This window comes from Phascolarctos cinereus, unplaced genomic scaffold, assembly GCF_003287225.1.
Source record: "Phascolarctos cinereus isolate Bilbo 61053 unplaced genomic scaffold, phaCin_HiC Scaffold_2;HRSCAF=192, whole genome shotgun sequence".
NCBI lineage: Eukaryota > Metazoa > Chordata > Mammalia > Diprotodontia > Phascolarctidae > Phascolarctos > Phascolarctos cinereus.
The window spans coordinates 344,876,834-344,894,267 of NW_027555625.1; the positions used below are offsets into that span (position 1 = coordinate 344,876,834).

At 40.9% G+C, this 17,434-nt stretch overlaps 1 protein-coding gene across 1 annotated transcript; it reads left to right on the forward strand.

The window, feature by feature from the left end:
- The first annotated feature begins 393 nt into the window (after window positions 1-393).
- On the forward strand, window positions 394-15,833 carry CXCL14 (C-X-C motif chemokine ligand 14). The gene is made up of 4 exons (XM_020991401.2): window positions 394-696; window positions 1,277-1,382; window positions 9,995-10,108; window positions 14,631-15,833. The coding sequence occupies exons 1-4, from the start codon at window positions 633-635 to the stop codon at window positions 14,644-14,646; spliced, it is 300 nt and encodes a 99-aa protein (XP_020847060.1). The 5' UTR covers window positions 394-632; the 3' UTR covers window positions 14,647-15,833.
- The last annotated feature ends 1,601 nt before the right edge of the window (window positions 15,834-17,434 follow it).

Genomic DNA, 17,434 nt, shown 5'->3' on the forward strand with positions numbered 1-17,434 from the left:
CACTGACCCCTGGAACCCTCACTGACAGAACCACTTCGGAGCCTTGTAAAGAAGTAGTTAGGTATAAACAGCCTCCAGCACCTACAGTGTAAGAAGCCCCACCTCAGCAGTCACTTTGACACATGTCCAAAGAACGACGAAGTTAAGCCTCCATCCCCAGGCTGTGATCTCCCCTCCCCCCCCCAGGGTTCCCCCCTCAAAAAAAAAAAAAGGAAGAAAAGGAAGAAGGTGATTGAGAAATGATACGATTCGGGTGCAGTTGGTGTTCTGGACCCAAACAGTCTGTGTGATCAGACGGGACTGGGAAGGTCTCCTCCCTCCTCTTCCCCCCCTCCCAACTATGTTGAGAAATTGCAGTGAGTCAGAGTTGTTCTGCATATTAATGAGTTCGCTGTGAGGGCAGCGGGAGCTGTTTTAAAAGAGGAGGAGATCCGAGCTCTGGAGAACTGAGAGCAAGCGAGAGCGCACGGAGCAGATACGCAGGAACTGAAACTGACCAGGGCGCAGGAGCACAAGAGACCTGCAACTCTCCCCAAACCTGACTGCCCGAGCGCTCCGGAAAAAGCGGCTACCAAGAAGCCAAGCGGGTAACGAGATTTTCCCAGCTCCCTAGAGACACCTGAGCTCTGGTCATGAAGCTCTTGACAGGACTGTTGCTTCTGCTGCTCCTTGTGTTGTGCTGCGTCGGGGTGGAGGGTAAGTCCGGCGAGCGAGCCAAAAGACCCCCAGTTTGGGCTACACACACACACACACACACACACACACACACACACACACACACACACACACCACCACCACCCACCACCACCACACCACACACACACGTACGTCCTGGCTGGCCCTCTCTGAGCTTTGGAGAGAGAGAGAGTTTGTATCTACTGGAAGAAACCGGGTTTGGGGGAGGGAGGGGGATGGGGAGGACGGACATTCGGTGCGCCCTAATGGACTCCCCCGCTTACTCTGCCTTCATTCTTGGGTTTAAATAAATATGGAAGCTTAATGAAAATATGAATTTCAGGTTATTTAAATGTTGGCTTCCCAAGGGTGACTTTGACCAAGTTTTGTACCTTAATTTCTCCCGAGCTCCAGAGACAATCTCTGGACTGTGAGTCTGGGGAAGAAAGGGAAAGAAAAAAGGGGGAGGAGGAGCGAGGTGGGCTAATCTATGTTCATCCTTTTCCTTGCAAACATGAACTTCGTGATGTGATGGAGCTGCTTGCTCTATATAAGCCCCTGCAGGTAAGGAACTCCGCACTTATCAGACAATCTCCTTCAGGGTCAAAATGCAAATGCTCAAGAAAAGGACCAAAGATAAGATACAGTGATGTCAAGAAGCTGGAAATGAAACCAAAGTACCCGCACTGTGAAGAGAAGATGGTTATGTGAGTCTCACCTTTGCAACTTTATCTTGTCCTCATTTCTGTCTAACCCAATGCCCAAGCTCTATGTGTGTCTGGAATCGCTGTTAAGAGCATGTTTCCATGCCTTTTCATTCTTGTCCAAGCACAAACTGTAGGCGAGTGTGTTAAGCACCAGCATTTCAAACAAGCTACAACACCAGGCTAAAAGAAACTGCATTTTCTAAGGGACCTACAATTATGACAATATTTCTGAAGATGGGATGGGGCCCTTGAAAGATAACAAGTTAAAATATTTGATTCTTAAGTAGAGAACCACACACACACATACACACACACACACAAGTTCCCAATAAAAAGACTAACAAGTTTATTTTTCTCGAAGCCAAAAGTAGGTTCTGTGTTTGAATCAATTGGAATGAGAATTAAAAGAAAATATGACAATTCATTCTTAGACTTTTGTTTCCTTTATGCAGACATTTTAAAAATATTGATGTTCTTGTCTTTATATCACCTTTATTGCCAAATATATCATTCTCCCGCCTCTCCCCAGAGCGTGATTTTTTTAACAAAGAATGAGAGAGACACAGAGAGAGAGAGAGAGAGAGGGAGAGAGAGAGAGAGAGAGAGAGAAGGAAAAAAAGGGAGGAAAGGAAAGAAAGAGCTCAAAATTTAGCAAAAAGCCCATCAATAGAATCTGACAGTTTATTCGATGTTCTCCAGCCTTAGTGCCCCAAATCTACAAGAAAAAAATGTAGAGAGAAGAAAAGAAATATATTTTCTTCCCCTACCCCACCACCCCACCCCAAAAAAAGCTTTCTTCTTTGGGACCAAGTTTGATTTTTAGAATTGTGTAGCATTTAGTTTCAAGGGATACTTTTTATTCTTATTTCCACCACCACCACCACCACCCATTTCCATTGTTATAACCATTGTGTATATCATTTTCCTGATTCTGCTTACTTCACTTTGCATTTAATCCTATAAGTCTTCCCATGCTTCACAGAGACTTCTTTAATATCCAAAAATATCTTCTACAACTGATTCAAATTTACTTTTAGAATGGTTTCTACTAATCAGCTGCAAAATATGTGCTTCTCTAAGGAATGCATCTGTAACTCCCGTGGCAAAATCCCTTGCTCAGGATAACATTCGATAGAGTTGTCTCCGTGCATGTTGAGAATGCTGAAAATATTTTAAAAACTGGGGCAGACTGAAAGAACACAAAGTTTCCTTGCTCTTCTCTTTCAAATTAACCACTTGGGGCCAAAACAACTATTTCCCCATTAGTCAACTCTTGGCCAAGAAGGGAGTCCTTGGCAAAGTAGAACTCAAATATTTGCTGCTGATCAGTCACCCCTTCTTTCAACCCAGAAACAGGTCTTATTTTATTCCCAGTCTGGATAGGCACTGTCCAGCTCAGCCAGGTCCCTAATGGGCCCCAAAGGGTTTCTGAGATCATTACAGCCAACATTCACAACCTGGGACTTGAAATGTGTTAGTGAGTTTGGGGAAAATTCAAAAATCGCCCTGCTTAGGCTGTTTCTCCCCAACCCCACCCCTCTTCTCTTTACTCCTATACCAGCCCAAAGAAGATGCCCAGAAAAGCTTCTAACTGGGCTTTGTCTTGAGACTGAAGAACTCAATAGCTTGGAGAGAAAGAGGAATGGACATAAGACCTTCCTTTCTTCAAATCTGGTAGCATAAAATTAAAAACCAAGGATTCGACCTAAGGTGGAGTCTTGTAAGTGCTACTACCTATACAATGGAAATATTAGTTTACTTGATTCTCTGAGTCATCACTTTCCAAAGACCATAATTCCTGTTTTCACTCATACTTCAGAAGCTAAAAGTTGGGGCATTAGATGTAATAGAATCTCAGTATTAAAGAACCCTCAATGAACAATGTCTTGCTCAGAGTAGTCCCTAAATAAATGTGTGATGAATGAATGGAGAAATGAGTGAATGAGCTGGATTCTAGAGGGAGATGAGATGGTCCCAGGTCATTTTGTTGTATTTTCCTGTACTCTTCTTTTAACTGATAATTGTGACATAAGATCATGTTAAGGAATTAACATTAAAAAAAAATCAAATGTCTAGTGATAGCCTTGACAGAAATCATTGCTGATCTAAATAATAGCCCAGCAGCCCAATAAAAAACAAAAAGCTGCAACTCCTAAACAAAGAATCATGTTCAATAGAACTTATATAGGCAAAAAAGAGATCAAATAAATTCTAGAGATATTTTCTTATTTATTATTATTTTTATTCATTAATTTATTTTTAGTTTTCAACATTTACCTCCATAAGCTTTTGAGTTTAAAATTTTCTTTCCCTCCCTCCCTGCTTCCCTCCCCAAAATGGTATGCAATCAGATATAGGTCTAGAGATATTTTCGATGCAAAGAAGTTTCCTGGCTAAGCCTGAGTGAATCAAAAAATTTAAGTGACCAGTTTGCACTCTCACACATTCCCTTACCATTCCAGTTAATTAGGTTTGGGTGGCAGCAAGCTGACTTTCACATGCCTCATTGCACCTCGAAGAGATTCAGGGAGGGAGATGAAGTATGTGCACTTCACATCAGAGGAGAGTCAAGGGCATTGTAGCATGGTTGATAATAAGTTGTGGCCTCTTAAAATAGAACTCTCCAGGAAAGGCTACAAGAACCGAGTGCAAGTCTAGTTATACCTTTCCAGGTCACTCTTGGGGCTAGTGCCCCAAATCTGAAAGGGAATAAGTACAGTTTACAAAAACATTTCTTTTAAGGAGAATTGAGTTCTTCCAAACCTGCATGATTTCAAATCTCAGGGCTGTGAAGGGCTCTAATGCTCAGGATGAAAGTCTTCCTTTGATCCTGGAGGTAACCCTGGGTCCTCCGAGGTTATACCAATGCAGCTCCAGCTCCAGCATGCCCTGCCATGCTGGTTTCAAGGATAGGCCAGTAATAGTTGGCTGTGCGTCTGTCCTCCAAGCACCAGACTATGTCTAGGAAGACTTGTCATGGGACCACCTTTAATGGATAAATGGATTGGATAATGGATTGTTTGGCAACAGCCTCTCTTACAGGCCAGTCCCAAAGTCATAGAGGTCATAATCAAAGGCACCAACAGCTTCTTGAAGTTGAAAGCTTCCTCGAAACAAGTTTTCTGATGAGAACAGTGCAAATTTTGTTATAGTTGCAGATGAGGAAACTGAGTCTCAGAGAAGTTAAGTGTAACTGAGCCAGTATTCAAATCTGGATCTTCTAACACAAGTCCAGATTCCAACTTTCTATGCTGCTTCTCCAACTAAAACTTGGAAACAGGCAGCAAGGGTATAGAAATCCTTCCATTCCTAGGATTATGGGCCAAGAAAGAAATGCAACAGGTATTTATTTCTGGGTACCTGATACCGTACTAGGCGCTTGAATAGCATAAGAAATTACAGGATTGCAGAATACCAGAGTCTAGAGATCATTGTATCCAACCCCCTCATTTTACAGATGACTCTTAGAGAGTCAAAGAAAATTGCCCCAGAGTCACACAGCTGGCAGAGCTAGGACAGCATGCTGGAGTGCAAAGATTTCTGGATGTGGAGTCACAGAAATTTGACTTAATCCAGCTCTGCTACTTACTAGCTGAGTGACCTTGGGCAAAGCAGTCTCCAAGACTCGTTTTCCTCATGAGAAAAATGAAGGATATAAACTAGGTGATGCCTAAGGTCCTGTCCTGCTCTAAATCCTGTCCAGCTCTATTCCTCACTTAAAGCCAGGTCCTCTAGCCTAAAGTCCTGTACTCATGGTCCCTGTCCACAAGAAATTACAAGAGAGGTAAGGCTGACTTCAGATGAAAGAAACAGTAGCTCCTTTTCTGAGTCTTCTCATAACGTTCTCTGCATCTGATGTCATCAGCTACCAAAATGCATAGTACCAAAAAGGAGTAAGAGCGAAAGTCCAGGTCCCTGACCCGGGATGTGAACTTTGGGTGGGGACACAAGATAAATACAAAAGAGACAGCTAGAGAATATAAAAGTGCTAACAAGGAAGAAAGCAATTTGCTCATGAGCACCGACACTCTCAACGGAATGGATGAAACTATGCAGAATAGTTTTTGTTTCATGACAGGACTCACTATTTATTCATAGTATTTGTGTCTAGGAAATTGTTGGGGTCTGTCCCTTTAGTCCCACTACTATAATTGGTCCTCTACCTGCTGGCCCAACTTTGTCTCCTGACATTCCTTTTCACAGACCCTTTACCCCAACCAGCATAGGCTGATCACTGTCCCCTAAACAAAACTTGTGGGGCAGCTAGGTGGCACAGTGGATAGAGCACCGGCCCTAGAGTCAGGAGGACCTGAGTTCAAATCCGACCTCAGGTACATAACACTTACTAGCTGTATAACTCTGAACAAATGACTTAACCCCAATTGCCTTTAAAAAAAAAAAAACCTTGTGCTTACTTACTCTCTTTGTTCATGTTGTTTCCACTTGCCTGGAATATTCTCCCCACCTGTACAAACTTTTAAGATCGTTGAATTTAGAACTGCACCTTTGTTATTGTTGTTGTTGTTTAGTTACTTCAGTTGCGTCCTACTCTTTGCGGCTCCATTTGAGATTTTCTGGACAAATACACTGGAGCAGTTTGCCAGTTCCTTCTCCAGTTCATTTTACAGATGAGGAAACTGAGGCAAACAGGGTTAAGTGACTTGTGAAGGGTCACACAGCTAATAAGCGTCCAATGCTGGATTTGAACTCAGGTCTTCCTGACCCTAAGCCTGCCACTCTATCCACTGCTCCACCTAGCTGCCACTTTAAACCTTAGCAATCCTTTTACTTCCCAGAACGGAAGGGGATGAGGCTTGCCTAGGATCATAAAGTGACTAAGCGTAAGAGCTAGGATTCAAGTTCAGGTCTCTTGATTCCAAATCCAGCCAACATTTTCCTGATCTCCACAACCCGCATGGCCCTCTTTCTCTCAGCTTGCTCCTGCAGCACTTGCTCCATTTGCCGTGTTCTGCCTTGGGTAGTCTATTGCTGCTTCATGTGAGATAGTCTCGTTGCCCCAAGCCGTGAGCTTGCTAATGGCAGATACCTTCTATCGTATTTCTCTCTGTACCCTAAGCTCTGAGCACAGTGTGGAGCACTCAGCAGATGTTCGATAAATATTTAATTGATTGACGTGAAGGCAGAAAGCCTATGGCAGTGTGTCTAATTCTTATTTCCCTACCACACCTGATTGTGTGTTTCAGGATCCTAATTCATTCAGATGAGTTCCCAGGTCAGTGGGAATTAGTTTAGGCACCAACTTGGGGCTGAGGCTCTGCAAGTATAGACAAAAAAATTATCTCTGTGGTATAATAAAAGGAGCACCACATTTGAGTCAAAGAACATGGGTTCAAATCCTAGCTCTGCTGTATGCGAACTTGGTGACTTAGAGAAAGTCACTCTGCTTCTCTAGACCTCGGTCTTCTCATCTGTAAAATTAGGGAGTTGGAGTGGATGATAGCTAAGGTCTTGTCTAGCTCTGTTATCATCACATAAGCCTATGATCGCTGTCTGTTCTTCATTTCCTCCCCCTAACCCAGGTGTAAGGCCGATAATCTTTGAGCTCTGCTGCGCATCCTGCACATTGCACATAGCCAACCCAAAGAACAATGCGTGAATTCCAATCAGAACAAGGGACAGTTTTCTAACTGCTGAAAGCTTTTCCATTTTAATCAAATTAAACAACCATACATCAGATTCGTACTAAATACCAAATACTGTACTAGATACTGGGAGTGCAAGGACCAAAACAAAACAAAACAATCCCTGTCCTTGAGGAGCTCACGCACTGGAATAGAGTTTCCCTGCTGGAGCACACTCCCAGAATCCACCAAAACAAATTTCATTCCATGCAAAACATTCTGGGAAACACACTTATTTACCGTATGAGCTTAGCACTGACTTCTAGAACACCTAGTCTTAGGTGGCAAGATATAACTTTAACACAGGGTGATGCTGTGAATATAGAAAAAGCAATGCCTCATGTTTATAATCTATTCAAATATTAAAAATAATCACAGCTGACATTTTTATCGTGCTTTGCAGTCTACAAAGCATATACATACGCATGCAAACATGCATGCCTGCATGCCTGTATATACATTTACATATATATGTGTATATATAAAATCAGGATAGTGCCTAGACCTGTAATTTCACTGATATGAGCAAACTCTTTCTACTAACATAGGCCTTCTTAGCAACCCATTGTCTTAGAGAGATGTTTAGGGCACTGAGAATTTAAGTAACTTTCCCAGGGTCACACAAACAGTATCTTTCTGAGGTGGTACTTGGACACAAATCTTCCTGGCTCCCAGGCCAGCTTTCTATCCACTGTACTCTTGCTACCTCTTATATTAAACATATACATATATATACACACAAATATATATGTATACACATATAGGCACCTATGTATATACCTACACAGCTATGGCTATACATATACATGCATATGTACTTATATGTCTATAAAAACATATGTATTTATATGTGTGTATGTATATGTGTATTCCTATATATGTATAAACATGAGTGTATAATTTTATCCTAGTAAGTGAAAACCTAGTGAAGTAGATATTACAGTTGCTAATTATATCCCTATTTTACTGTTGCAGAAACTGAAGTAAAGTGATGCAACTTAGCTAGTAGGTATACAAGTTGCAGTGCCAGTCCGAACCTCCAGTTTTCTAGAATTACAGACTTTCATCCAAGTCTGTAGTATGGACCCCCTAAGCCTGTGTTAGCTTATGCAGCACAATGGATAGAGGGCTAGACTTGGAGTCTGGATAACTTGAGTAAAATCCTGCCTCAGATACTTACTGTCTTTCTGACCTTGGACAAGTCACTGAGTCACTTTTAGCCTCAGTTTCCTCAGCTCTGAAAGGAGGAAGTTAGACTTAATGGCCTCTAAGATCCCTGTCAGCTCTAAATCTATAATCCTATTAACCTTCTTGGCTCCTCAGAAGTCAGATGGAACTAACTGAATGCCTCTTCCCAGGAGCAAGCAATGATCACTTCGAAGCAACTGCTCCTCCTCCTCTGTTAGCAGGTGGAGAATTTGAAACGTAATCAAATATGTCACCTCTGCTTATCCTCAAACACTGAAGAATATCACTGTTGACCCTAAGCCAAATATAAACTCCAAGAACTTCTCAGAGAATACAGTTTGGAAGATCTGAGCTTCAAATACGAAAGTATAAAGCAGTTATCACCACAACTCTAGACATTGGTGTCCCTGGTCACAAATCCAACATTTGAAGGAACTTCCTTCAAGGCCTCCAGCTGAAGCAGAATCTTAGGCAAGATAGCCCATAAGACTCATTTTATGAAGCTAATGATTACCGTTATGATTTCTGCTGCCTTGATACCTCCTAATGCAGACATTTCTCCATTTCAGCAGAAGAGTCAGCACTGAAAAAATGTGGGTAAATTGATTGCTATAAATTGAGCCCTGTCTTAAATGTTTCAGGGTGCTCCTTGCTTAATGAACCCTAGGGTTCCCAGTAGGACTCTCCTGAAGGAGCAAAAAGTCATTTTTAATATGCATAATTTCTCAATCCTTTCTCTTCTACCAGTCTGAATTTTCATAAACACTACCAGATTTCCTTGAAGTTCATCCCACCCGTGTATGACCAGCTCTTTGCTGCTTGTCACTGCCAAGGACAGAGATTCCCCTTAGGACCTAAAGCCATGGAATGTTATAGCTTTACTGGGTGACTAGTCAAACCTCGTCCGGTTAGAGATGAATAATCTGGAGTCCTGCAAAAATTCCCACCCAGCCTCAGCATTATTTAGCTTTTATGGCTTTCCCCAAGCCTTTCAGTTGGATACTAAGTAAGGCATTGTTGATGTTGAGAGAAAAAGAGTGAGGGTATGAGTTCTGAATGGGTTTAGATAGGAAGCATGAGGGAGAAGACCACAAGGAGTATTACCTAATGTCATCTTGGACTAGATGGTCTATTAGGTCCCTTCCACTATTTTGGCTGAAGACTTTCCTGCAAAGTAGCATATTCACATTTATGGACCTGCCACAGGCAAAAGGCTTCTGGAGAGGAGAGCATAAAGGAGATGGGGGAGAAAGGGCTTGCTTACATTACAGGCTGATTCTATTGAGACTTGCAAAGTTTACAAGTTAGAGCTAAACCCTTGCTGCCACAAAGCTCGTCAGAAAGCCAGTTCACCCAGCAAATAGACTATTCCACATTAAAAAGTTCATCTACTATATACTTTCTGCAAGGTGAAATAAAAATTCTACAGTCAAAATGGTTCACAGAACAATTTCGGACTTCACTGAAACTTTTTAAAGTCTTGGAGATGCAGAGCCGAACTTTCCCCTCCACATGTATTTGCTGTTCCCACAATGCCCCTTTACTGTGCTAGAAGGGAGAGCCTCCTCCTGCCCACTGCAAAGCTTTGCCTATTTCCTCTCCTACTCCACTAAAGGCAGGACAATAGCTGGTAGAGGGCTCACACATTCTAATGAACGAACTCTCATTATGCAGCAAATTCCCCAGAGGGCTGACCTCACCCGCCTCGGGCAGGTGCGGAGGTGGGTGGGCGTGGAAAGGAGTAACTTCTCACCCAGGCTGCTTTTCCAAACTCTATTACAGCATCACTACGAAGAGCATGTCACGGTACCGAGGACAAGAACACTGCCTACATCCCAAACTCCAGAGCACAAAGAGATTCATCAAGTGGTACAACGCGTGGAATGAGAAACGCAGGTGAGTTTCAAGTAGGAGTCCTGTGTAGGGGAAAGAGTAGTTTTGCATTTAAAGAGCTCAGTGATCCTGGGTGAATCTTGGCCTCGGTTTTCCACTTCTGTAAAATGAACGAATTGGACTAGATGATTCATTCATCGCGTTGAATTTTTTTAAACACTTGAACTAGGCTATGTTCTGGGGAAGATATAAAATTTAAATTAAATGGAGTCTGCTTTCCTGGAAGTCACAGGCTAGTAGAATAATACTCAAAAAATAAAATTACATACATAAGCTCATTAGAAAGTTGCAGGACAAAGTGCTATGTAAAATCTTCACTGGGGAAAGGTCTTCACTAGAAGAGGTGGCATTGGAGTTGTATTTAAATGATTCATAGGAGATAACAATTGCTCGAATTAAGAGAGTACTTCAGCATCAGCAATGTATTTTAAATATGTTATTGATCCCCATAGCAACTGAGAGGTGTGACGGATGCTTTCCCCCTTTCATAGATGAGAAAACAGATTCATAGCAGCTAAGTGACTTAATTCAGGTCTGAAGTAGGATTCAACAGACACGCGGGTATAACAAACCATGCACAGAGGCTGGAAAATGAAGACAGATCCAGTTTGACTGGAGCAGAGAGTGTGTAGAAGAGAGTAATATGAAATAAGGCTGAAAAGATAAGGTGATGGTAGGTTACAGAGAACCTTAAATGCCAGGGAAAGTCTTTGAACTGTACTCAGCACATCGTGGATTCCTTCTAATTCTGACAATCCATTATTCTGTGACCTGTAAAGTTGAGATTTTGGAAATCAGGAGAAGTGACAACAATGCTATTGTTCATGGCAGAAGTAGGTAACTGACATGTGTGTAGCACTTAATATACATTGCTCCATTTGAGACTCACAGCAACCCTGTGAAGTACGTGTAACAAGTATTAGTATTCCCATTTTGCAAATGAGGAAACTGAGACAGAAGGGTTAAGTGCCTTTCCAGCACTTAACCACAAGTCATCCCACATGGGTCTTCTTCATCTATGGCAGAGGACAGTCCAGAGCTGAGAAGCAGAAAAGAGGGAAGAAGGAGGTGTACTAAACACATGTGGAACAAATATTCCTTTGCACATTGGAGCCCTTTATACTCAGCCACCTGCATGAAACTGCCCCAGAGGAGCATTAGATGCTCAACTATGCCCCCACCTGCAACAGAGGTCCAGAGGCCCGAGGCTTATTCCTCAGAATAAATTCTAAGGGATTGGCTGCCCCAAGTACTCCCATTATACACAGAAGGTCATTCCCAAAGACAGAGCCTTGAGCACGATGTCAATACCTGGGCCTACATATTCTCCCTCAAAACTGCCCAGTCTGCATTAGCTCAAAATAGCAAAAACTGACAGTAAGACTTTATTTTCTGGAAATCTGATGGGAATAAAGCTTTCTTTTCTGGGCTTTTCCTTACCTAGGCCAGTGAAAGTCTTGAAAATGGTTTGTACTCCTCTCAATTCTCACATCCAAAACGAAAAAGCTCAGCCTATCTGTCACCTGCAGGGACTGCTGAGAATGTTTCTGATTGCTTTGAAGCCTTCAGTAACGTTTCCCCCCATGTTCCTCCCTCCCTAACCATCTGGGTCAAAGATTTCATTAGGGGAAGGGAGGGTAACCCAGACTTGTGATATCATTGATGATGGTAACTCTTAGTGAGGAAAATCTCCATGCATGGCAGCAACTTATAGTGTGAGAAAGTCACCTGGGAAAATTGAGAGGTACAGTGATTCACCCAAGATCACCTAACCAGTATTTATCAGCAGGGTTACTTGAACTCAGGTCTTTCTGATTCTGATGGCCAGCTAGACCATGCAGGCTCTCAAATATCTCATTAATTCAATTCAATTCATTTGTTAAATTACCTGGAGTGTGCAGAACCCAGGTCTGTCAACCTTCAGTGTAGGACTTTCTGAACAGCATTGTGCTGGTTCTAATCTTGTGATATGTCAACTGGGACCAAAGCAGTAAAAGGAAGAGAAGATGGTGCTCCTAAGGCCTGTGGCAGGCACGCAGAAATATTCCAGGACTACTGATTGACTGATGACCAAGAATCCTCAAAAAATTAATACATTGAAAGTATTGCTTAATAGCTACTCACCAAGATAAGAAATTAGTCATTTCCTTTATACAGTGTGGCACCATAGAATGGTTCTTGGGCTCAAAGTCAGAAGGCCTTGGTTCAAATCCCAGTCCTGACACTCACTGCCTGTGTAACCACAGGCAAGTCTCCTATAACCTCTTTGGACCTTAGTTTCCTCAGCAGTAAAATGGGAGAGTTGGACTATGATCCTTTCCAGCCTTAAGTATATAATCAATGCAATCATGTGATCCTATGGGCAGGTCAATAAGGATAGGAATTGTGTGTATACATATAAATACATGTGTACATATGTGTCATATGTACACAATGCATAAATGCATATACACATGTATGTGCACACCTGTATATAAGTGCATTATATACATGCATGTACATATGTTATAAATAGAGATGTGTATCTGTACACATACACACATAGTTTTGAGGAAACAGAGATGTGAATGTATGGTCAGGAAGGCCTGAGTTCCAATACAGACTCAGATACTTACTAGCTGCGTGACCCTCGATAAGTTCACTTGACCTCTCTTTGTCTCAGTTTCCTCTACTGCAAAATGAGGATAATATAACACATACCTCCCAGTGTGGTAGAGAGGATCAAATGAGATAATAATTGTGAAAGTGTTTAGCATAGTGCCTGGCACATAATAGATGCTTAATAAATGTTGGGGGGGGGTTCCTTCCTCCATGAAGAAAAACACCTCAAACCTACAACTTTCAAAATACTACCAGAGTATTTGGTGTATCTTCTCTCTGTCCTATTTTCTGTCTCTCTTTCTCTCAGTCTCTCTGTCTCTGTCTTTGCCTCTCTCTTTCTCTCACCATTAAGCAGGACACTTCATTAGAAGGAAAAGGAAAAGGCAGTCAAGATTTTTCAAAATATTCCAAGACAGATCAATAAAGCTTTCCAGACAAATGAGATTATTTGAATACTAAAATTATTTTCACCTCTAGATATTTTCTTGCCATCAAACCCACTTTGTTGTAAATTTTTACCAGTTTCTAAAACCTGTAGCTTTTTGGTTTTTTTGTTTCTTTCTTTCTTTCTTTCAAAAGAATTCTCAGGGTTGAGAGCACTTTTCTTCACCATCCCTATAGGTAATAACCTCCTACACCACTAGTAATTCTGGGGTTGCTACATTTCATTTTGCCCCAATTGCAGCAACTATTTAGGGCTATGGAAGAAGTCCCATCTCACTTTGGTCCTAGATTATTCTTGAGGTCTGACTCTAAAATCACGTGACTAAATCTCTAACAAACAGACCAGAACTCAGCCCTCCACATGAGTGTTGTCATCTTCAGAGCCAACTCCATGGATGACTACACACTTCTTCCTGTGGTATTGACACTGCTTGGCATATATTAACTCCCCTCTGGGATCTGGCCTCTAGAGCCTATTTACTGTCTTCATATCATACGGGCCTCAATGTAGGCCCACTAACAGCTATAACTAGCAATTCGGATCCTGAGCAAGCAGGACTCCAGAATCAAACAGTAATTAAGATAAATTCAGTTGAGTGGGAGAAGATAGTTAATATAGTGGGCTCACAGATGGTCATTACTAAAATGCCTACCTGTTATGGGAGCTCCTATTTGAATGAATTATTCTTGCTAACTAGATAAATTCAGTAGTTTCTAAAACAATGCATGTGTTAAAATTTTACTCCCTTTGTATTGTGATGCCCTGGGGCACAACCCCAATTGCACTGCCTTAGTAGTGGAACTAGACCCACCTCATCTGTGATTCAAACCACGGTTTCCTAGGTTCCTCACACATCTTATTCGTGCAACTTGTCTCCTTCCAATAATCCAATTTACTCTCAAAGGAGGAAGATTTACCCCATTAATGCAATTCAAAAAAAAATGTGTCACCAGGTATGATGGCTCTTTGAGCCTTGAGCCTGAGCAGTTTGCTGTAGCACCATTAAAATATGTGTCTAGGTTCCCAAGGGAACTACTCTGAAAAGGACAACATTCATTTAGGTAAGTCCTTTTCCCTCTCTAGACCTCAGGTTCCTGTTCTGTAAAATGGGAGGAGGGGGAATTTGGACTAGATAATCTATAAGGCTAATTAATTAATCGATCTGCTAGCAAGCATTTATTAAGTGTCTACTTGTGCTAAGACTATGCTAGACACTTTGGCTTCAAAGGTGTCTTTCAGGTCAAAGTTCTAGCATGTTTGTTGGAACAACAATCTTTTACAAGCCATACCTCATGCATCAGAAAGAAGACTAGGCTATTTGAACACTAGGAAAGAAAAGAAAGAACCCATTCCTGAAGCAGCATCTGTCACTGTCCTGTAACAGAAACCACCCCTTGAGTACTTGTGGGGCTTTGCCATATTCCATCTAATGGTCAAAGTCAGTGCATTGAGAGACCTATACCTGTTTTTCCTTTCCAGGGTCTATGAAGAGTAAGACAAGAATATCCTAATGAAAAAGTCAGAAATTTTTGGAAGACTTGATCAAAGGACTCTACAGAAAAACGTTTCTTTCTCACAGACATAAGATACAAATTATATATTGTTACAAAAAGCACTTTTTACCAACGGTCAGTTTTTACATTTTATAGCTATTTGCAAAAGGCTTCCAAGTGTCCTGTCTCTTGCATTTCATAGCTCACAATTGTCTGCTTTTTACTGAATTTGTGAAAATCCATGTCTTTCATTTTTTAAAAGTGCTGTTTTGTATTCATTCATCCATCACTATGATTGCAACTGAGCTTTATAAGCTCATTAGCTGAACAAATAATCTATGTGGTGGTATTCCATAGTGTAGTGCTCTGTTAATTGTAGCCCTAGGAAGATTTACACTTCTGATTTCATAGTGACTTTCTACAGAGGGGAGAAGGCACACAGCTTACAAAGTACCCTGCCATAATAATGTGTTGTTGTGTGTCTATGTAATATGGGTCCACACAGCTGGCAGAACTGAATGAGCATCACTCTTGTACATATATTCTTTACTGAAATAAAAGCTGATTGCCAGGGAAATGTACTTAATGCCCCCAGTTAATTTTTACACATATTAGAAGTGGGGAATAATCCCAAACTAAATTCATATCTAAGGAGGATGCTAGATTCGTCTCCCATCGTATGGTGATATGAAAGGTATACTGCTCTGATCTCAAGTATTTTATGCTTCAAGAACAATAGGTTTGCTCGCTTTCTTAGTAAAAATCCTTCAAGGAACTGTTACATATATATATGTATATATATACATATATATGTATATATATACATATATATACATATATATATGTATATATATATATGCACGTGCACACAGGCACACAAATATATATACATACAAAGAATGTGACCCCCTGTACCAGAAATACACACACAATCTCTTGTCATTGTGAATGTAACGCTTCCATGGATAATAGTACAGTTCTGTCTCTTTTTTTAAAATAAAGTAACAAAACTACCTTTCCCTTTGTAAATATACTCTAGGCAAACTGTGTATCATGTTCTTTCAGTATCATGTATTACATTATGAAGTTATCATATACTATTTAAATGTCTGAAATAGAGTTGCATGCAGTTTTCATATTCTTTCTAAGACAAAAGGAAAAGTAATAAAAAATATATATTTAAAACATATCCCAATTGTGTAACAGAGAGGTTTTGCTTTGTTTTTTTTTTCTTTGAGCTATTATAATTATATAGGGGCAGTGTGGTATAATGGATAGAATACTGGGCTTAAAGTCAGGAAGACTTAAGTTCAAATCCCACCTTTGAGACTTACTATCTGTGTGACCCTGACAAATTACTTAACTTCTATGTGTCTCAATCAACTCCTTAATAAATCTACTAAGTCATGGACAGGTCATAATCTATTGATGGAGGAAGTTTCCAGTCAAGGAGTTACCTGTACACACAAAAATCATAGATCCTTTGCATATTCGCACATATAATAATGGCAAAACATTTACCATATTTTGAATGTTTGTGTATCTGAGAGGAAGTTATATTAAGAGAGTAAAGCTGGAGTTCTGTAATGCAACACTAAAATTGCATCCATGGATTAGTTGAAAACATCATTAAAAGCAAAATTCTTACTGGTAGAAAGTTAGTGCTTCGGCTATCTATGTACCATCAATGAAACAAAGGAAAAAACACTGGATTTGGAGTCTGGACCTAGGTTCAAATCCAAACCTTAGGTACTTACTTCTTATGCGACCTTAGGAAAGTCACTTCCTCTCTCTAGGCCTCAGTTTCCTCCTTTAAAATTAGAGTTTGGGGTCAAGAGTATGGACTTGTTGATCTCTAAGGACCGATTATGTTTAAATGCTCAGACATTACATTTCCAACTTTCACATTTAAAGCAGTTAAAACTGGCTCCATTTTGAACCATGCTAAAATATGTTGGTAACGTTTCAGCAAAGGATTGAAAAGAAGATAGACACTGGAGTCCAGATGAGGGGTACAGAAAGCCAAAGCCATTCCTCAGGGCTTCACGTTACTATTGCACCTCGCAAAAGGAATACTAATAGTAGACAAGCCAATAGTTTCTTTGAATGATTCTAAAAAAAGCTCAAATCTCATCTGATCTCTAAAGTAACTCCCAGTGTGAAATGCTATGAATCTGTGATTGTCTCAAAGGCTTCTCTTATGCTCATCATAACCTAGTCTCACCTGGATCAAAATGTGAGAGTGGAGTTACGGTGTGGTTTATTTATGAAGTGAACATTCCTAGCTGAGAACAATCCTGGGTCCTCTACTTCTTGAGGAAGATTCTGGGTCATGCAGTCCCCTGGGATCATCCCTAGGTCCCTTGCTCCCCTGCATCACTCTTTAATCCTTAGTTCTTCAAGGGATAAATATCACATTCTTTATTCCCCTAGGGAGAGCCCTAGATCCACAATTTCCTCAGAATACCCTGGGTCCTTCACTCTTCTGCAGATGCACCTGGGTCCCTCACTACTTTAGTGAGTTTCTGGTAGCAGAATCCTAGACTCTAAAAGCTAGAAGGCACCTTACAGTGAATGTCATAGTTCAATTTACTAGCAAGACGTATACAACAGTGGATGCGGAGGGACATATATCAAGAAATGACTTGAATGTAGATTTGGGGGGAGGGGCAGTTGAACTAGCTGTCGGCCCTGGAAAAATTAAGTCAACAATCCAAGTCAACAAGCATTTATAATCACTTGCTATGTGTAAGAACTACTCCAAGCACTGAGAATACAAAGAAAGGTTAA